This window comes from Gavialis gangeticus, unplaced genomic scaffold (genome assembly GCF_001723915.1).
Source record: "Gavialis gangeticus isolate Ggan-Ray unplaced genomic scaffold, GavGan_comp1, whole genome shotgun sequence".
NCBI classification, from domain to species: domain Eukaryota; kingdom Metazoa; phylum Chordata; order Crocodylia; family Gavialidae; genus Gavialis; species Gavialis gangeticus.
Genome location: NW_017729033.1, coordinates 13,515,741 through 13,536,872, shown reverse-complemented (window position 1 = coordinate 13,536,872; position 21,132 = coordinate 13,515,741). Strand labels below are relative to the sequence as shown.

Below are 21,132 nucleotides of genomic sequence, written 5' to 3'. Positions count from 1 at the left end.
TTGCAGTGGGAGGTGGCTGTAGTACTAGCAGCAGCTGTTCTGCATTTTCCAGGCTATGGCCCTGTATAATCTTCCACAAAATCCTGATGCCTGCAGCTCCAACAGAAGCCTCAAGGCTGCCATGCTGTTAGAGCCCTTGTAGGGATCTCTGGACTGGGAAGAAGAAAGGGAAGTTCCCTCCTACATTTCTAACATGGCTGCTAGTCCTCAGGCCACCAGCTGTGAGCATGACATGGAAGGAGGGAGGCTGTTCTAGGAGCAGGCATTGCCTTCTCTTCAGGTGACCCATATCCAGCTCCTGTTCTCTTCACCATAGCTTCTGCTGCAGACACTCTTCTTGCCTCTCAGGAAAGTGGAGAGCCCAGTTGAGCTCTTGACTGGCATGCCCAGTAAAGAGCTTTTACACAATCAAATCTTCCCCTTCCTGTTCTCAAGGAGGCATAGCCTTATCAGAGGCTAGGACCTGGCCTGTAGTAGGACACTGGAGCAGACGGGGCCCAGTTCTTGGCAGTGCAGTAAATGAGGATAGCAGCTGGATGTGTTTATAGAGGGCTTAAAGATGACCCCCTAAGCTGCCCGGGAGCCAGCTTAGGTTCCTGGCTCTCTTTGCGTTGCGGTGAGGTGTGTCACCAACACGTTGGTGGAAACTGATGTCATCTGATGTGTCACGTGTGCCACTAACATTTTTGTGGCAGCCCAAATGCTGAGCAAGTAGTCATCGATACCCATTGTTGCGCAACATGAAAGGAAAATCAGTGGTGCAACATAGGGTGGGAATAGACTCCACCACTTTATTGCAGTGGATGTCTTGCCTGTGTTTTCCTTGCTTGGCCAGACCCATGCCCTGGGTCTAGCTGGGCAAGGAAAGCAGGAAGATCACATCGCCCCTTCTACATCGTCAAAGGTGGGACAAGGGGTGATGTGTTTCGCCTAGTGAAGAAGATCAGCTGTGATTGGCAACATCTGTTGCTAGCTGTAGAACATGGCAACTTCTTTATGGAGGAAGGGATTTTAAAAGTACCCAGGCCTACCTGCTTCAGAGGCAAAGGTTAAAACTCCCAATGACTACTAGGGGCAAAGTTACACCCAGGCTGAGTGCCTGCGGAAATCTCATCCCAGAACTGCCAAGTATCTTTCAGTGAGCCAGTGGCCCAGCATTCATCTTGTCCTTTTCCTTTGCAGTGTCCTGGTGCTGGATGAGGTCTTGAACTGCATCATACACAGCAATCTCCCTGACCAGGCCCTCAAGCTTGTAAAGATGGCTGCTGCCTTTAGTTTGCCATCCACCCCAAAGCTCGCGCGCAGGGTACTGGAGGAGTTTGAACTCTCTGAAGAACAGAAGTAAGCTGAGCTGTTTTATTGTAATAGATGATAATGCATGCGTCACCTTGGGAAGCCTTTGCCCCTTAGGCTTTCTGTAAGTGCCCCTAGGAGCTGAAAAGAGAGTTGATTGTGAACACATGCCTTCATCTTTCCTCCAGTCCTCTCATTGGAGGAAGCCCACGCTTCACTCTTCTCCCCTCCCACCCCACCCCCTGTGAAGAGGGTGGCTCAAGTCTTTGCAAGTCACATGAGCTCAGCAGTATCCATTGCCCCTTCCCTCAGCCTGCTTGCCAGTGTGGCTTGGCTCACTCTAAATATTTCCCAATTGGTGAGATGAGCAGTTCACTGTAGGCAGGGAGAAACCGTGAACTTGCCAGGGACAGCACCGGGCCTCCTCTGGGTAAGCAGAAATAAATCCCAGTGACTTTTTTTTTTTTTTTTTGAGAGGGGTGGAAATGCCTGGCTTCTGTCACGTTAAGGTAACAGACTTTCCGCTGTAAAACTGGTGAAGGGTGGTGGTGTGCTCAGGCATCCCAGGAACTTCTCAGGTGCTGCCAGCAGCAGGTGCTTCTGGTTTTTAAGAGAAACTTCTCTCAAATCATGATGCTATCTGCAAGCTCAAGTCAAGCCTGCTTAAGTGAAGCAGCTCCTCTCAACAACTTTCTGGGACCTGGAAGGAAAGGAAACCCCTTGAATCCCAGCCCATGGCCTGACTTCTGTTCCAGTCCACTTCCTTCTCTCTCCCAACAAAAAGTCACCAATTGGGAGACTGCTTCTCCTGCCAGAGGCCAGTAGTACAGACAGCTGCAGAGTAAGCTTGGTTTAGCTCACTGTGCACTGACCTCCTCCATCTCCCCTGGCACAGATGTGTTGTAACCCTCTTTAATTTCCTTCTTTGTTCTCCAGGACGTTTTTGAAGAACATTAGCGGTGATAGTGATAGTGACAGCGACAGCGACTAACGATTATCTGCCTCGCAAACAAAGAACGAGACACTTCACTGCTTCGTTCTAGAGCCAAGTGAAAGGAAGCGAGAGAACTGTGTGGGCTGTGGCAATAACCGTTTTGCATTGTGGGACAAAGGATTTGACGGACCAGTCAGACGTAAGACATAGTAGAAGCTTGTGCTGTTCTGTATGAGGATTGAACAAGTTCTCCCAGCACTTCTCTTCTGGGAACCAGCAGAGGAGTTTCAACCCTCCTACTCCAACTTTCTCCAGTGTATGGTGGGACATACTCCAATGAAGGAATGCACCACTTGTACAAACCCTACTGCTATGATTACTTTACAGACCTGCTGAATGCAGCCTCTGCTCTTGCATCCATTCCTACCACTCTGTACAAAATAATGCCAGTTTGTACTGGGTGCCTCTCTCACCCTTCCCCAGCTGCTGTTCTGGAACAGTGGGTTACAGTTGCTAGAGCTGTGATAGCTGCCATGTACGATGATGGTCTATATAGTTTGAGGCTTCCTAACGAGTAAAAATGGCTGCTCCTAGTTCAACTCTAGTCAATGCTGTGCTCTTTGCATCTTGGAAATACACACACTCAGAACTTCCCTTGAGTATGTCTTCCAAGGGACTTAAACCAACATCTGAATATCTAGGAGGGAAAAATGAGATGGGGTCTGGAGTTGTAGGACAGGCAGGGCAGCAACCTTTGAAGCTGCAGTTCTGTCTTCCTCTGCTGTGACCTTGACTACCTCTGCCTTGCAGAAGAGGCCAGGAGTGACCCTGCTTCTCGGCAGACATGTGCCCAGCTGTACGAGGCAGCTGTCCACGTTCAGCTGGTGTGACAGTTAAGCTGCTGCCTCAAGGTCAGCATTTGCCCATTCAGGCTGGGGGGAGGCGGTTCTTGATCTTTCTCATCTGGTTTTGTAGAGGATAGTTGTGAAGTGTTGCAGAGGCTCAGTCATTTCTTCCCTTCCCTAGCTACCACTGTCAGGAAAGATGGATCTCTATTAGGCTAGAGCAGTTTTTGCAGCAAGTTATCTATTATTAGAGGTAGCTACTCTGCCACATACTGCACAGGGAACATGTGGGGCTAGAGTCTTGACTCATCACAAACTTGAACACTGCAGCATCTGAAGAAACACTGGTTTTACCAGTTCTGCTATCAATAATGAACACGGGGAAGTTTTTGTTGAATATGATGGTGGTTTTAGCAAGTAAATCAGCTATTACATGCGATGGCTCACTTTAAGCAAGAAGAAGATTCAAAGGAAATTAATATCAAACACTTGATGCGTTCCTGGCTGAAAGGTGATCTAAATACAAAGCAAACAGGCTTGCATTTAAGTAACACCAAAATACTTTACACTAGGAATGCTCAGCCCCCAGCCTTCAGCATCCCATCATCAGTTCTGCCAAGCTGGCTGTAGATTTGGAAAATTGGTAGTGGGGAGCAGTGGCAGTTAACATGACTGCTGCTTAATTCCCAAGCCAGATGTAGCTGGATCAGCCCTGTGGAAGTGGGGGTGCTGGAACTGAGCCCACATACTGACCTGGCACTGCTCATCCAGCCCACAGGGCAAGTGTAGGGCTGTGCGAAATGTCAAGGAGTGTTTCGTTTCTAAGCCGTTTCGACACGTTCCAAGCTCAAAACAGCAAAATCGAAACCAAACAAAAGGCTTCAAAACAAAATGAGGGCACTTGAGATGTTTCAGAAGTTTTGAAACATTAAGTTTCAAAGCAGCCCGGAGGCAGGGGAGAGCCAGGGTTGCGCTCCAAGTGGCTCTGCCAGCCCCAAAGAGCTCAGCTCGGCAGTGGGAGAGCCGCTCTAAGCACAGCCCTGGCCAGCGGCTGTTTCCTGCTTCCCACTACCAGGCTCAGCTCTGGGGCTGTGGAGCCTCCTGCTGCCAGGCTGTACTTGCCAGGGCTCCACCACTGGCTCTCTGCAACCTCCTGAGAGCTGAAGCATGTTCATGCAGTTATTGAGAGTTTGTCCCCCTCATCTTCAGGCTCCTGCATCACTGGTCTGCTTTAGTCTCCTCCTCTTTGTCAGTTTGAGACTACTGGTTGGTGTACTGCACAGGACCTTTACTGACGCAGGGTTGCAATACTGAGCACTTAACTGCTGTAGCTACCATGTTGCTTTGCTTTCCCTGTCAACCTAATCAAATAGGCATCTCTGGAAAACATGCTGCCCATGAAATTGCCAGTTGGGTTTCCATGCTGGAGGCAGTGTCCTGCTCACAGCCCATTCATGTGTGGTATATATTCAAAAAGCAGAACTGAACAGCAGGAGTCATAGGTTGGTTTTTTTTACACCTCATTTTTATTTAAATGCACCAAGTGGCAAATCAGTAATGGTGGGTTACAAACATTATTTTGGTTGGATCACAAGCCTGATGGTTAAGACCTGGAAACAAAGTTGTTATGCATATGGCAGAGAAAGCTTTCCTGAAGTTTGCTGTCATGATGACGACAGAAACAACAAAACACAATGGGTGGTTCAGTATACAGTGCAAGGAGACAGGACGGTACCCGTGGTTGACAAACATTGCTAGCCCATGCCAATGCCCTAGAGTGCAAACTTCCTTAAACTCTTCATTTCTTTTCAGCAATTCTGTATCCAACTGCTTCCAAAACTAGACTCCTGACTCACTGCACTTGGGTTGTTCCCAAGCCCATGGCACTGGCGTAGGCAGTCAGGATTTCCACAATCTGTTTTGTTTCCAGGGTCCTTCGCGCTTCAGTCAGCCAGTCCTGCGCCACTCGCCTGGACTCGCCCTTTAACTGGTTGACGAATTTAGCCGCCAGCTCCAGGTCTCCGTGCTCAATACAATAGGAGGCATAGGACAGTAATTTAAATGTGTCCAGGTCATCGGTGCTGAGCTCAGCAGGTGGCTTCAGCTGCTGAGGGTGAAACATAAGCAGGGCCTGCAGGTAGGACAGGAAGTACTGGTACAAGCTGTTCCTGGTCTCATCAATCATGGCCACTCTTTTTGCCAGTTTTTGGACTACATAGAAGCGGGCCCGGAGGGCCTCTTCACTGTAGACTCCCCGTGTCAGTGATTCTTGAGGGAGAGCTGCTATTAAGGCTTCAGTAAATGTGTTGTCAGAACAGCTGGCTTTGATGGCCTCAACTGCACTCTCTAGTGGTTCAGTAGGGCTCTCCCCACAGGCAGTTTTCATGGTGTATTTTAAAGCTTCCACAGATAACCACAATTGATGGGCCTTCCTGGCCTCTTCCTCAGCTACTGCGTGACCTGCAACAAACCCAGAAAGAATCAGTTTATCTGGGATCAGGGCACATGGACATAAAGAGCCACACTGAGGTGGGACATCTGTAAAAGTTCTGCTCCACCCTCAGTCAGTTTAAAGCATGAACAAGGCTCATTCCCTTCCCAGGAATCAGTTGGCCATTTTTGGAAGTGTTAGAACTCGCCTGCCCTCTGCTAGATATGTATATGATCTCAACACTGAAGCAAAGTGTGCATCCTGCATATTGTTATACCCAAGTCCTACCCAATGACCAGGGAACCTGTTCCTGAAGTGGAATTCAGAAGGCAGAGATCACACCCCTCTGCCTGAAGGGCACTGGGTCGTGAAGCCTCCTGGCACTTGAGATGTCATGCCTAATGACATGCTCAGTCACCCAATCTGAGGCCATAAATTCTCAAGTCTTGGCTCTAGTTAGCTCAGGCTCACTCTCGACTGCCTGCTCAATTCCCTTCAGGCGGGCATAGGCTGTGTTTATGTCCAGAGTGAAGTTGTCCAGTTGCTCTTGCGTAAGGCGTCTGAAGTGCATTTCCTGTTCACTCAGCTTCTCAGACAAGTTCTGCAATGAACAAGTAAAAACCCTTAAGCAATGTAGCAAATCCACACAGTGACATGTGAAAAGACTCAAAGTCATGCAGCACAAGCTACCCCAACTTATCCCAGTCCTTCCCAACACATTTGGGTCTCAATGTGCAACACAGAACTGGAGATCAGGCCTTCTAGCTTATTACTATGGCGAAACAGTCCTTGCTATATAGCAGCAAGAAGCCCCCTCTCCTACAGCAAAAGCAATTACAGGAGTCATTAAATAGTGAATTTCTCTTAGTTTTCCAGTTCAACAGGACTCATTCCTTGGCCTGCTTTAAATACATACTGGAAAAATGCACTAGTAAGGCTGCTGCCCTGGAAGACTCCCACAACGTTACCCCAGGGAGCAAGGCTACCACCTAACACAGGTTCTTATCTCACCTGCTCAAACTCCAGCTTGAGCTCCTGTTCTTGAACCTTAAGGACATCTCTCAGGTGATCAGTGTGGGCAGCCGCCTGCCTGCGAAGCTGGGTTCTCATTTCCGTCTCCATTACATCTCGGACTTCTTCGATCTGTATGTGAGAAAGCACAAAGTGTTAAACCTTCACCATGAAATGTTTTGCCAACAGCAAGAACAATGTTGAAAAGAACTCGGCATTAGGTTTCTAGAGCACACATTCCTCAGATCGAGGAGATTTCTAAGACTCCAGAAACACTTAAAGAAAAGATACAGACGATTTTAAGGTTCTCTTTAAAAATATTTAAAAAAAAAAGTCCAAAGTAGGAGCACAGTTTCTAATACCAGCAATAGGCAGCGAGTATACTCATGGGACAGCTAACAGTTCCCATTCTGAAGTACAGATACTGGCTTCAACTGAAAGGCAGAAAAGGTATTGCACTACAGGGTGTGTTATTTTCTGAGCCATACACAGTATAGATGAGGTGGTCTACTGAACACTGGACCCACTCCTGCTTCAGAAGTGGCTATATGCTTTTTAAAAGTCATTAAAGAAGCTAGAAGATGCCAACAGAAACTTTTTAACTATATGCTCAAAAAAAAAATCTCTCAAGGGAGAGAGCTTTTTAACCATGATAAAAAGGAGATTTTAGTTGTCTCCCTTCCTTTGCAAAAAACCCAGAACAGACCTGACCTCACAGAACTCAGTTAAAACAGCTGGGGAAGAAGACAGTCATCAAGCCAAGATCACTCGGAACATGGTTTTGGCAATCAGGGCCCAGGGTGAAAACTTTGGTCCTAGTGAAATCAATGGGATTTCTGCAAGTGACTCTGAGCCAGGTTCTTTCCCTCTGGTGTTCAAGAGTGTTCCCAAGCAATGTATATGCTTAATTTGCCCTCTGCACTTTTCTGATCACGTGAGATATAGCCTTCCAGAAACAGTGACTCAGATCTTCTGAAAACGTTACCCTACTTGTCCGATTTGGAGCTGCACACCAAGGGCTTCAAGGCTGTAACACATTTAAGCCACTGTCATGCTATTAATTACCAATACACTACACGGCAGAAATCCCTGCTAAATACTACATGCTGGAAGATGCCAAGACAGACCAGGCTGCTCTTACCTTTCTCTCCTGCTCGATCTGGAGCTCACTTTTATGGTGCTCCAGTGCTTTTGCCACTGCAGTCTCAAGTGCTTTCTTGTTTTCCAGTTTTTGCTTGTCCAGGGCAATCTCGATGTGCTGCTGCTCTCTCACTCTGTGCTCAGCCAGTTCCCTGTTTAACTGGTCAATGCGACGATGAGCGTGGGCGATGAGAGAATTTAAGTCATCTGTTGACAGCTGACCAGCTAGGAAGGACAGGCAGTGTTAAAAATGTATCTGTAGAAAGGCAGACACCACAGCTCCCGCCCAACCCCACGCATGCAAACACATACATACCCCACCCTCTAGCCCATCTAACCCTCACCTTATGCCAATACTCATCCAAGCTCACTTGCTGGATATCTACAACGTACATTCTTCCAAAATACAGAGAGAAGCAACTGCAGTGTCACACTTAACCCTTGCTTTCCTAGTCCTATTTTTGCTCATCTACCAGTTCTGCCACACAGCATTAAGTCTATTATTGAAAATGTAAGCTCCTCAGGGCACAGACATGCCCTCTCATTGGTTTTTAAAGCATCATGCACTTTTGCTCTGGCAAGCCACACAGTGCTCAAGAGCTATCAGGTAAAGCCAATCCAGAGCCTGGACATGAGTGGGTACAAGCAAGACGAATGAGCAGTGACCAGAACTATGTCTGTCTCTGGTGAGGAGGCTGCTGCCTTTTCTGTATGACATAAATCACAGGTGTCAAACATGAGGCCTGGAAGCTAATACAAGTTGGGGGGCATGGCATGCCCCAAAATGTAAAGTCCCTGGGCTCTGCTGGCCCTGACTGTTGACAGCAAGCTAATCCCTAGATGCCCACTGCCATCTCCAGACCCCACCACCATAGTCACTGGCCCCACAGAACTGGCCCAGGAGTGCCATGGTCAGGATCCAGTCCAGGGCCCAGGGTGAGTTTGACACCCCTGATGTAGACCTTGCCACCGTGATTCCTGTCTTTAATGCCTAGAGACTGGAATGCTGCATTTTGTCCTAAGTGAGCCTGGGTCTCAAGCTGACTCCCAAGGAAAAGGTCAGTGCTGAACGCAGCAGCTCACTCAGTATCTTACTGTGGGCATATCTTGCCTGTTCTTTTGCCTACTAACCTCAAAATGTAGATATAGATGTTTCATGCAAAGGCCTAGCTAGCCAAGGGTTAAGCAGGAGCACCAGAGTGAAAGGAGCAGAATTGCTGGTTTCAGGCAATTCTCCCATAGTTGAAGGGAGGGGCTTGAGCTGAATCCACATCAGTCTGAAATGGATGCACTTGAAGAACCTTTCTTTCTCCTCCAAAATCCATTCTTATCTCTGCTCCAAAACAGCCTGACAGGCTGACCTCCCTGGCATGATGCTGAGTCAGCACTGGAGTAGGGAGGAGGAAGACACTGATGCAGTTAAGGCTCTGGCTCTAGTCGGAGATCATTTTATGGAGTTTCTAGTCCCCATTAAAGGCAGCTAACACCCCCTACCCCAATGCAGGGCCTGAGACAGGATGGAAGATTATTCCAGTGACAATTTATTTGTCCCTCCTCATACTACTGTCAGGGGAATGTGGTGTCACTTTGTCTTCACTTTTTAAAAATTTAAAACATTTTTTATCTCGGGCAAAAACCCTGGAGTGCAGGGAAATAAAACCAGCATTTTCAGAGTCCACTCATTCTGGAGGCCCTACTTGAGACCAACAGCATGATTTTTAGGAGGTGCTCGGTTCCAACAGCACCAGCAGGATCTGGACACTCAGCCACAAGTTGGGCCTCCAAGGCTGAGGCACCCCAAACAGGAGGCACATGGAAATCTGTGGCATAACCAAAGTCAGAGTCAATGCCAGAGCGAGGATTAGGGCATGGGAAATCCTGCTTCACAGTCCTGAGCTCCAACTCTACTCAGAAGAGTTGAAAGGTATTGTGGACAGGCTTACATTAACTAAAAACCTTCTAAGCTCCATAATCTCTTCTTATTTACAGAGGAACAACTAAAGCCAGTCTACCTGAGCAGCAAAGCTACTTGGAGTCTCTGTGATATTAACACATGAGTGGAGAAATGAAATTAAAAAAAAAAAAAAAAAAGAGTCCCAGGGCAAGCCTCAGTGCTAGTCCATTTTAAGTATGCAGCAAGTTAGCACTCAGGTGATGCTGAGTAAAGCGATGCACAACACCAACGCAGAAAAACAGAAGGAAGACAACATGCAGGAGAAAAAGTTCTAGTAACTCACCTATATCAGTTATCTCTGCAACAGAAAGAGGAGAGTTTGGAAAAAATTAATGCACATTCACTGCAGCAAATCCATTAGTCACAAAAAGTGTGCAAGGGTGTCAATGGAAACATACCACTTCTGGCTTCAGAATATAAGTCAGTCTATTACGCTGTTTAGCACTTCCTCCTTTCATGTAATACTAAGATGCAGCCCGAAACAAAGTCCATTTAGAAATCCACAAATGCGGATTGTAGAAGTTTAACGGTCACAGCAAAGGAGCAGTGCAGACAAACCTCTGCATTTTAACCAAAGGGGAAAATCTGAATTAGGAAATTCAGCAAGGATATTGTTCTTTGCAGTTACTCTGGCAATTTCAGTTACTCCAAGGGAAAAAGCCATGGCAGTTACTAACAAACACTTCAAAATGGAACTTGGAACAAAGTTTATTGATATTAATCAAGTTAGCTTCAGTTAAGAACATGCTCTCAACTTCTGAACAGTTAAAGCAGATGAGTACGAGGAAGATTTATTCCCAAGAACAATGGCAGAGTGAATGTGACCCTTCTCGAACTTGACCCTGAAATGGGTAGCTTGTGGATGAAACTGAGGACATAGGGAGCCCAACCAATGTGTAATGGCCACTGCAGGATTGGGATCAAGCGTGAACTCTAGGAAATGATTTTAAGATTCAAACCCAAACAATTTAAGATGAAGCTGCTACAGTTCACAGCAGTGGTTTGCAATAGCCTCCTCTGTTTAAACAAAGCCTTTTTACACTTTAAATAGGCTGCTCATGTCTGTCAATACTGGTTTAACAAGACCAAATTTTTAGCATTTACCAGAAAGACAAATGCATTTTTAGAGAATTTGGAGAATATTTAGTTTACCATCTACAAAAACCTGTCAAATTATTTTGGTGCCTGAAGTGAATCTTTATGGCTATATTACGCACTTTAGCACAAAACTGTCATCAGAGAAAATACAACAACCTACTGTGGTCTAATTCAGTAACTCTGTTAGGCAAATGATTGGTAATGGTCTTGCATACAAACATGAAATAGTTGTACTGTAAATCTGAAAAGTGCATTTTTATATTGTTGAAAATAAAACCTTAAATTCCATAGTACTACACTACAGCTTAGCAAGTTATAAAACTTATAATTAGGTATAGCAATAGGGTAAATTAAATTTCAAATTTCAATAACTTGCAATTCAGATGATTTTTGTACCAATTATTTCTAATCTTTGGCATGTTTCTAAGCTAGAGGGGGAGGGGGAAGGGAAACCTGAAGGTATGAAAAGCCCAAGTACCTCACAGATTCCCTTGAACAGTAAGAAATTCAGATTTCACAGACAGACCAAGAGCAGTTGAAATATTAACAATAGACAGTTTTGCACTGGAGCAGCAAATCTGATGAGCAGTAGTCAGCAAGGCACCAAACCGTATAAAAACTAGGCTTAGGAAAAAGAACACACACGCACCCATTTTCTCCAATTCCTACCCATCTCTCTAGGTAAATATCTGGAGTAAAAGACTGTTTATACCACAGTTCTTTCATCTCACTGCAAGCACACATAGCCAGAGTCCTCTACAGAGAAATATGCATTCTCAGGACACTAGAAAACAAATGGAGTCATCTTGGAATTACAGCAGCATCCCTTACTGCTGTGAAAGCCAACACCATTAAGAAGAATCATATATATGTCTTTGCTATTTGCAAGTTCCATTAAAAATTATATCCTCAGCACAAAAAACCCTATAAGTAATGGTCGCCACTATGTCAGGAAGCAAAATGTCAGAGTTCTGGACTCACACTGTCAGATCAACACCAAACCATTCACCTGGAGCAAGGTCCCAATTTCAAGAGCATTTAAACGAGCACATTATTCTAGCCCTAGTCAAAGCGAGAACATAAGCCCATACTCAACTGCTAATTTGGGGGGTCCCCAAAGAGAAGGCAAAGCTATATTTACTTAAACCCTACTTCCAAAAAGGAGAAACATCCTAGTGCTCCATTTCTATTGCTGAACAATCTTATCACTGATGACCAGTGAAAAAAGAGCAGCTGTTCAGTAGCTCACAAGACCTTCATCCATAAAAATAAATGAAAAGCCTTCATTTCAGTTAGAGTGGACCTAATCTAGCTACTACACTGCAACTGCACTAACAGTCTCTTAAAACATTCAAGGAAGCCAGTGCAGAGCTCTTTACTGATCTACAGAGAGTCTTTATTTTTCATAACTAATTTCACAAATCAAATTCTTAAATTCAAATTTTAATGAAGCCAGCAAAAAGCCAAGTTCCTCCAACTGCCCCATCTGTAATAGGTGCTTGTGTTTTACTGAAAGGACTCCCATGGTGAAGTGGTCAGAGCATCTCACCTCACAGTATAGTCTGAACTCTGCATCACTCCTCCTAGGACACCTGCACACCTAAGTGACTCCCCTGCAGACGGATAAGTGCCTTAGCCAGTGAAATCTCATTGGTGGTACTTGATTGGGCTTAACAAACAAACCTTACCAAAAAAAACCATTGTGGCATCGTACACCCATTCAAATAATCTGGAAAAATTCTCCCATGTTTCTTCCAGGGTTGTAGGTTATAGCTGTGTTGGTCTAAGGACACAGGCAGACATGGTTCTTTGGGTAAATCTGGTATCTTTCATGGCAGACAAACTTACCCAGAGCCACAAGTGCAGACATTTGAATGCTGAGCCCCTGAAGAGTGGAGAGCTTGCAGTGCTGACACTTTGCAAGGGGGAGGGGCAGTTTGTGTACATACATAGGCATGCTCTCCAGGCTCCCTTAGTCTGCCTGGCAACAGATGACAGTAGTGCATGGGACCACCCTGACTGGCTAACCCAGACAGCCCATGGTCAGCCTGTGTTGTCAGCACGTAACTCTCCTGGACATTAGGGGTGCACCGATTAAGATTTTCTTGGCCGATACCGATAGCCAATTATTAACCAGCCATATCGCCAATACACATCTAATAAGTGATATTTACTATATACTCCCAGAGCCGTTCTAATTAAAGCACACCCCCCTCCTGAACTCCTGGAGCACGTGTAAAAGTGCCTGTGCCAGTTGCAGTAGGCAGGGCTAGCCTGGCAGTGCCTGGGACTGGCTGTGCAGAGCCCTTCAGCTCCTGCCCTTCAACCCCAGCCTGGGGGGCAGCTGCCTAAGCCTACCTGGCTGCCCAGGGCTGGGTGGTTTTTGGACCAGGCTCCTTGTTCTCCTCCTGCCCAGGGCAAAGCCATGGCTGCCCAGGGTGGTGAGTGGTTGCAGGAGGAGAGAGAGGGGAGGAGGCAGCTTCTGACAGCCACTGCCAGGTGAGGGGGATGGAGTCTCCCCTGAGCTCCGTGAAGCTGCAGCATGTGCGTGACCTGGAGAAGGGGGAGGCATGTCTGGGAGCCACTGCCTTCCCCCCTTCTCCTTCAGAGCCCTCATCCTTACTTTTGCCACCCAACCACGAGGGGCTTGAGCACCAGTGCTGGGGCAAGGTGGGCAGAATGTGGCTTGCAGAGAGGTGCAGCTGTGAGGGGCCTCATCCCCCATGAGGCAGCACCTAACCCCAGTGCTCGGATGTAAGACTAGCCCCCCCATGCGCACTGTGTAGGGGGGAGAGGAAGAGAGGGGGGAGGAGAACCCTTCCTCTCGGCTTTGGGGGGTAGGGAGGCAGGTGGCTGTTGCGGCTCCCACTCCAGCCCCGAGCATTGATCAGAGCCAGGATCAGACCCACAGAAGCAGCTTGCCCCCCTGCCCCACCCCTTATCCCCCTCTGCCCTCACTGGTGGCTGGTGCAGCCAGGCATGGAACACATGGGACTCAGTTACTGCTACATACAGGGAACCTTGGCTGCATTTCCACATGCTGCTGTGTTCTGGGGAGGGACCAGAGACTGAGCAACTGACGGTAGAGGGAAGAGAGGCTGCCCCAGAACCTTCCACGCTCTGCCCCTAGTCCCAGAGGCACAGACCCCCCAGGCACTGCAGGCTGAGTCACACTGGGCCAGGCTGGGCAGCTCAGCTCTACCCACCCCAGTCACGTTTGCAGTATTCAGTGCCTTTTACAGTGCCTGCCCCAGCCCCAGCCTGCAGTCCATGTCACACCAGCACCCAGGAAACTGTGGCAGCTACTCTGCTCCATCCCAGCCTGGCCTGCTGGTGAGAGGGTGGGGGTGTACCCAGGTTCACCCCGGTTCACAGGAGGGAACCCAGGTTTCCAGGGGCCCCGGTCAGAAGGCATAAGTATCAGAAAACATTATTGGCTACAACGGCCTAAAGAAGCCAACAGCCAATAATGTAAATTTTCCTTTTATTTGTGCCAATCTGATAGGCAACTAATATATCAGTGCACCTCTATTGAAAATGATATAACTCTGGTTGTACCCAAGTTATTTTTCTCCTGAAGTGGCCATTTTTACTCTGGGAGAAAAAGCCTCAACATACATATACTCGTGTTTTCTTCTAGGAGAGCAACAACTCCTCCTGGGAAAAACTGAATGTCTGTACAAAACCTGTATCTTGCAGTTTCATCAATGACAGTAGATTTGCTCTCTCAATTACCCATCCAAACTGAAGGTCTCCTGTACCAGCTGGTTTAGAGCAAATTTACTTTAAAATATATTAAGCGGTCGATAACTAGTTAAAACTATCAGACAAAAATTGAAACAACTGAGTCAGTGGGCACAGATGCAGCGATGTGGGAAAATCAAAGTATTTTGTGTATCAAACATTAAAGATAACATCAGAGTCCAAGACTTACTTAGCCCCTTCCAGCCAGACTGTACATCTGGAGTGATGCTATCTAGTTCTCGCTGAAATTCATCTCGAGCTGTAGCTACAAGCTCATGGTACTGAGCTACTATCTTAGCCTCAGACTGAGCTCCCTGAACCTGGAAAGGAGGTGAAGGAGGAAAAAAGGAAGAGTTAGTTTGCCTTTCAAGGCAAATATCCAAATGTCATACATATATAGCATGGGCACCCATTTCACTCATTAGCAGCAGTGTCTGTTCCATCACCAATATATCAAAATGAAATTTACCAAGTGACTTTAATACCATTTCACCCAAAGTGCTCTCAGATTAATTCACAGCTATAGCTACTACTGCAAACCTTCCGCCTCCCCCTGTCTACACTGCACATGGATCCTTCTAGTCAGATGGTCAGCTGGTGCCACAGGCAGGATCAGACGACCGGATCCTAAATTCTAGGGCACACCCTTGGACTACCCAACAGCTGTAAAGCCCTACTACATCTCTGATGTATAATTCAGCCAGTCAAGACACAATCTCATGCCTGTGACACGTCAGCTGTAGAGCTTTAGATCTGTCCTGACTCCCCTCTGTCAATAAGCGGACAAGATGCATTTTAATGAAAAATTCAAAAAATCATAACAAGTTCTGACCCCTTGGCAAGACAGGTGAGTTTTATCCTCATGTTACATATTAGGAAGCAAAGGAAGGTTATTAGCAAGCCTACAAATTAAGTCATTACAGCTGCTTGCAGATGTTAAAACAAACAATATCTCCCCTCCCCCACCCAAAAAAACACATGCTTCACTGGAAGAAGTAGTGCATTACTTCGACCCGGCTCCACAGCATCTGTATCGATCAGGAACTTCAGCAAGGCTTTTTGGCCCTTTTAGCTAAAGCTTATTCAATCAACTATCAGACAGAAGTGCCAAAAAAACTTCATTAAAACACCCAATCCATACAGACATCAGGCGAGTCAGGTCCAACTAACACACTGCCTCTTCCAAGCATATGCTGGTCTCAGCACCGGAGTGCACCAAGTTTAAGTAAAGCACATTTTTCGTTGTTTTTTTTTTTTTTAAATGTCTGTAAGAAGCATATCACAATGGAGGTTCAATTCCAGCTCCTGTGTTCTAGCTCCAGTCCTGTATTCTAACCTCATGATCATGGTGATTATGCTCTTCTCAACCATCTCCTATTAAAAACCTTGATTTTCCCAAGAAGGTTTATTTCAATTAAACACAAAAAAATCCTTTGCAAGTATCTAATCTTATTTAGGTTTTTTCCTGGCCAGCAGAGAGAGGCCAACTCAAGAGCCTGAATGCATGAAACTAAAACTTACACTGCTCCCTTGCCTTGTTACACTTCATCTGTTTGTTACTGAATCAACATCAGCTACATGTTGCCCAACTACCATGAAATAAAAGCATGCAGTGATCAAGTAACTAGGCTAACCTTTCAGGACTGAGTCAGTCTTCTGAAGAACTCATTGGGAACAGTCTGTTCACCCATCATAGCACATGAGCTCAAAAATACAAAGTTACAGCTAACAGCCCTAAAAATATAAATGCTACTGCAGAAATTTGAGTATATGCTGGCAAGCACTCATTATGCTAGTGGCAACTCATGACTGCTGCCTTGGGAAACACTACCTTTTTGATTACATTGTCCAGGTCCACTATCATGTGATGAAGATTCTCTTCTGCAGCAAGAATGTAAGATTTGGTGCCAGAAATCTGAGACTTTTTGGCATCATCAATCACAAACTTCATTTTCTCCAATTCTTCTCTAAAAAGAAGCAGAAGCTGTCAATTAGCAGGTTCATAGGTTCACTTCTCAGCTGAACTGGCAGGAAAATTGGACTAGATGATCCAAATGATTTCCCCACACCTCTTAACTCTGCTGAATACCTCTGTGGCTAAAGGAAAGCTGTAACCACAAAGCCTAGATGTTTATGGATTTAGTATTTCTATGAGGTTTGAAACAAAAGTTGCATTTATTAGAAAACAGGATTGCAGGCATTTGCCCGAGTGGGCGAGCATGCGGATGACTGAGTTTGGTTGCTGTTTTGCTAAACGCCTTTCCAGAGTCCTCCTGCTCCCTCAAGGCTTTCAGTATTGATTTTTCTTAGCTTTTCCAGGAGCCATCTGTTCAAGCTATTTACACTGTAGCATTGTTCCCACCCCAACCTGACACAAGGCCTCCTTCTCTTACTGGAATCACTATTCTAAAAGATCCTGTCTAAAATACTCTGAAACAAAGGCTAAGTGTTTATAATACGGGAACAGAGCACAACATTTCTCAAACCCCAATCACGCAAGAACCAGTTGAGGGGGCACCTGTCCCCTAGCTGCACCGCCAGAGCAGACCTTACTGATCCTTAGTGCAGCAAAATGGGAACTCCTGACTAGCCAGAGTGCTAGTCTCCTCACCTGTCTCTAGGCATGCCACCCACCTGTCTCGCCTGCCATGCCTTGATGAACTATAATTGAGGTGTTAATTAGGCGGAAGGTTGCTCTTTGAATGCCCTGTTCTCCTGGGCCTATGCACGCAGCTCCAACCACCCCATACTGCATCCCAAGCCATGTTCCTAACAGCTGAGCTCTGCTCCAGCCTAAAGCCAGGCTCAACTCATCTCAGTGTTAGGCCTCTTACTTTCTGCCCTGTTGCGGGCCACGCTCATATCGCCTCCCTCTCAATGAGGCCTCTCCCACTCCACTGCCTGTCACACGGTCTCTCTCATACTGCCCCTTTGCGGGAACACTCTCATACCAACCCTCCTTTTCCCTGGGGCCATACTCACCCTGCCCTCGCCTGAAGGGTCCTCAGGCTTGTTTCCCTGCACTCTCCAGCCAGCAAGCACATGGCCTCATGGGCCTCTCCCGTGACCCTCATCCAAGTGAGCGCTGAGCAATTAGCAGAACACTGAATTGACAATGCCACTAGCCCCTCACTGAGTCACTCACCCAGCTGCTCTAAATTAGGGGCTCCTGACTTGCCCCCGTTGTTTCCCCATGGCACTTCCTCAGTTGCCCCTTAACCAGTTGGCCTCTGGCCCACTTGTGGCCTCAGGCGCCTAAAGGCTTACCTGGACCAAACCTGGCCCCCATGTTAGCAGGGCCTACCTTCAAATCCCCTTGCTCACCAGGGCCCACTTCACGCCCTTTCCTCACAGAGCCTCATAACTCGCCCCTCTCCTTGGGCTCTGAGCCCCCTCACTCTCACTGGGCTCCTTGCCCTATGCACATGCACAGTCAGGGCTCCTAGCCTCTGGGCTCCTTGCCTCTCCACTAGGTTCCATGCCCTTGCTAGGCTCTCCAGGTCTCTCAACTGTTATGCTGGTGCATAACTATGCTGTCAGGTGCCCCACTGCACCCCGCTCTACACTTCCGCCTCCACTGAGGCCCATACTCTGTGCCCCTTATGCTGGGGCCTGGGGTCAACACACACCCCACAAGCTCAGGTAGCACTCACCATTGTGCCTGGCCTACCACTCACTCCGCAGGGTCTTGCGTCCCACGCAGGTTCAGGTGGCTGCAGCCGTGCCTTGCTCCAGAACTACCTCTGATATTAAATGACCTGCCTGAAGGTGGGGGCTGGGGTTTAGGTGTCCCTCCTCACCTTTCACCGGGGTAGTAACTGGCCTGGCATTTCTGGGGTGGCTGTTCCACCACAAATAGCTCCACCAGGCCACCCACCCCTGGTCGGGTGCAGTTTTAAGTCTTGCCCAGGACCAAGAGCCTCCTAACCTTCCCCATCAGCTCTTGCCCTTACTTTCTGGTGTTACCAAAGCAGCAGCTCCCCTGGGAGATGTTGTTTCCTTGGTGCTCCGCCAAAGCAAGCTCCCCTCAGAGCCCACAGGACTATCTAGGTCCTAATGCTGACAACCAACTAATCAGCTGCACTGGGATGATGGGACATGCTCAATTTATGGAGTCATAAACCAGCCACAAAGTGTTACACATTTTTTGAGAAATATCTTTGTGGCTGGCATGCCATTTTATGGTGCCATAAATGTAATGAATGCATGACACATCGCTATTTATGGCACAATTAATACATTTATTTTACCAGAAATGCAATATGTGCCAGGGAATCTCAGTCTGCAAGTAAGTGATCCTAAAAGCAGCCTCTATAACTCTATAAAATGCCTATGTAATTAGCAAGCCCAGTTTTAGGTAACTGGGTTTGGCAGAATATACACCAAAAGGCCTTTATTACCCATTATAACCAGATCCTAATGGTATTACTGAGCCTTGCACACATACAGAGGGCAGTTATGGAATTACCCAAGATTATCTAAATGAGTATGACAGAAAAAGTTATATAAAGGAGTCCAAAAAATAGTTAAAGAATCTGGACATGATTTGGTCCTGCCATGTTACAAATGAGCTGATACATTTGTTGGTTTCTTAGAATGAAAGAGGGAAATGTCATTACTTTAGGCATTAACATCGACCTATCACATAACACAGCTCCAACACTTGAGAAGCACAGACATGCTAATTAATGAACATTAAAGATAAAGTATGTCAGCTCAGACATTAGCGTAATCCACTTAAAATGAGGCCAGTTTAATGTGCACACAGACTCCTTTGTGTTGCTTCCTGCCATGAGTTTGTTAAACTGGACACTAGAGACAAGCTAACTTTTATGAAATTGCAAGGACATCTTACTTGGCTTTCAGAAGGGCATCTGCAGCTTCATCTACAGCCTTCCTGCGATCTTTCAGTGCTCCTTCCAAGGTTCGCCACTGTGAAGATTTCTTCTCTGCTGGAACCTACATGAACCACAAAAATTTTCTAACTTGACAAATTGTTGCACCTAACAATCATCAACATAAAGAAAAATTTAAGACATCTACACACTTAAAAACTAAATTAATCAAATGCACAAAGGACATATGTCACATCAGGTCATTTGAAAGTAATTACCTTTATTTTAAATAAATCAGGCCTTTTCAGGTTTTATACCATGTACTTTCCTATTTGTTTCTGTCTAAACAGTGAAAATAATAAGTGGCATTTTCATCCGGAACCTCAGACAACAGTAAAACTAATTGGTGTTTACTTTCAAACACTGCTTGTATTACATTTTAAAAATGCAGCAAACAAATGTTTTAAAAAGTGATTACTAAAAGCTACAGTCTCTACAGTTTGAATGTTCTATAGTCATGTCCCTTTCTAAAAAAGCCAATGCATACATTCTTACATAGTTTTCATATAATTTTCAGTGTGAAAAGTGCTATTTCCAAATGGAGTCAATTTTCAAGTGTAGCTGTTATTAGTTATGGACCTACTCCTTTAAGACGTGTATACCCATTGAATAATAGCCACTGCTTCACAATACTGTTGAAAATAACAGCCCTACACACTAGAAACAACAAAATCCACAGAGGACAAGGCACAGAGCAGTGGGTTTGAATCACAGCAAAATTTATTTATGGCAAGATTCAGGTAAAAATTCCTAATTAATACGGGGGGAAAAACAGTACAATGGAATGAGCTGCCTAGGGAAATATATGGAATCTCCTTGACTGGAGGTTTTCAGGCAGGCAGGGTGGTACCTTAGAGATTCACTGATTCAGAGAAGCATAATAAACTTTCATAAGTAACAGCTGGCTTTGTCAGATGCTATGAATGGAGTAGCAAAAAATTTTCAGGAAGAGGCTAAACAGACAGACTTCTGTCAGGTGGCTCAGGAACAGTAAATCCTGCATCCTGCTAGATGCTAGACTAGATGAACCCCAAGGTCTATTCCAACGCTATGATTCTAGGGTTCCTGGATGCCAGCAAATGCACTTCTGTAACCAACGAAGCATAAATTCCCTGGGAATGCTTCAGTAGTAGTAAAGGCTTGTTATTAACAAGGTGTGGGTAGCCACAACAATTAAAACAGTTCAGACACCCTTGAAACGCCCAACTGTCCACAAGCACAAGCCCTTTGAAACGTTCTAAAAGTGGCAATAACACTCCAAATGGCACCTTGCGAAATGACCTGTTATTTTAGGGCAGGCGCTTTTTGTCACCTCTGCACTTAGTGTTGTGCATGCAGGGGGAAAACAAATGGATATCCTGCCTGAAGTCCAGGTGCCAGGTACCACTATGGGTCCTGGAGCACTGCTGGGTCCCCACCGGGAGCCCCACAGTTCTTGCTGGGACCCAAAGCTAGGACCCCATCAATGACCTGGCAGATGGGATGGAGTGCACCCTCAGCAAGTTCGTGGATGACACCAACCTGGGGGGGTGTAGTAGATACAATGGAGGGTAGGACTAGGATTCAGAGTGACCTTGACAAATTGAAGGATTGGGCCAAACAAAATATTATGAGGTTCAACAAGGACAAATGCAAAGTCCTGCACTTAGGACAGAAGAATCCCATACACCGCTACAGCCTGGGGACTGACTGGCAGCTCTGCATAAAGGTCCCAGGGGTTAGTGGACAATAAGCTAGATACGAGTCAGCAGTGTGCCCTTGTTGCCAAGGTTAACAGCATGCTGGGT

The 21,132-nt window shown here is 46.3% G+C and overlaps 2 protein-coding genes across 5 annotated transcripts in view; one reads left to right on the top strand and one right to left on the bottom strand.

The window, feature by feature from the left end:
* Positions 1 to 2,831, top strand: part of PTCD3 (pentatricopeptide repeat domain 3) — a gene marked incomplete at its 5' end in the record, with an annotated part of 41,237 nt that extends 38,406 nt beyond the window's left edge. The window contains 2 exon segments of the mRNA XM_019525808.1: positions 1,183 to 1,341; positions 2,230 to 2,831. Coding sequence (XP_019381353.1) covers positions 1,183 to 1,341; positions 2,230 to 2,284 — 214 coding nt within the window.
* A 1,749-nt stretch (positions 2,832 to 4,580) lies between these two features.
* IMMT (inner membrane mitochondrial protein) overlaps positions 4,581 to 21,132 on the bottom strand; it is a 43,327-nt gene continuing 26,775 nt past the window's right edge. For 3 of the 4 annotated variants that reach the window (XM_019525830.1, XM_019525831.1, XM_019525833.1), the window contains exons 8-15: positions 19,306 to 19,409; positions 16,282 to 16,417; positions 14,641 to 14,770; positions 9,892 to 9,906; positions 7,656 to 7,879; positions 6,515 to 6,646; positions 5,975 to 6,104; positions 4,581 to 5,532 (exon numbers count right to left, since the gene is read on the bottom strand). In XM_019525830.1, coding sequence (XP_019381375.1) covers positions 4,925 to 5,532; positions 5,975 to 6,104; positions 6,515 to 6,646; positions 7,656 to 7,879; positions 9,892 to 9,906; positions 14,641 to 14,770; positions 16,282 to 16,417; positions 19,306 to 19,409 — 1,479 coding nt within the window. In that variant the 3' untranslated portion in view covers positions 4,581 to 4,924. The remainder of the gene's footprint in view (positions 5,533 to 5,974; positions 6,105 to 6,514; positions 6,647 to 7,655; positions 7,880 to 9,891; positions 9,907 to 14,640; positions 14,771 to 16,281; positions 16,418 to 19,305; positions 19,410 to 21,132) is intronic. The other variant, XM_019525832.1, reaches the window with a different exon arrangement.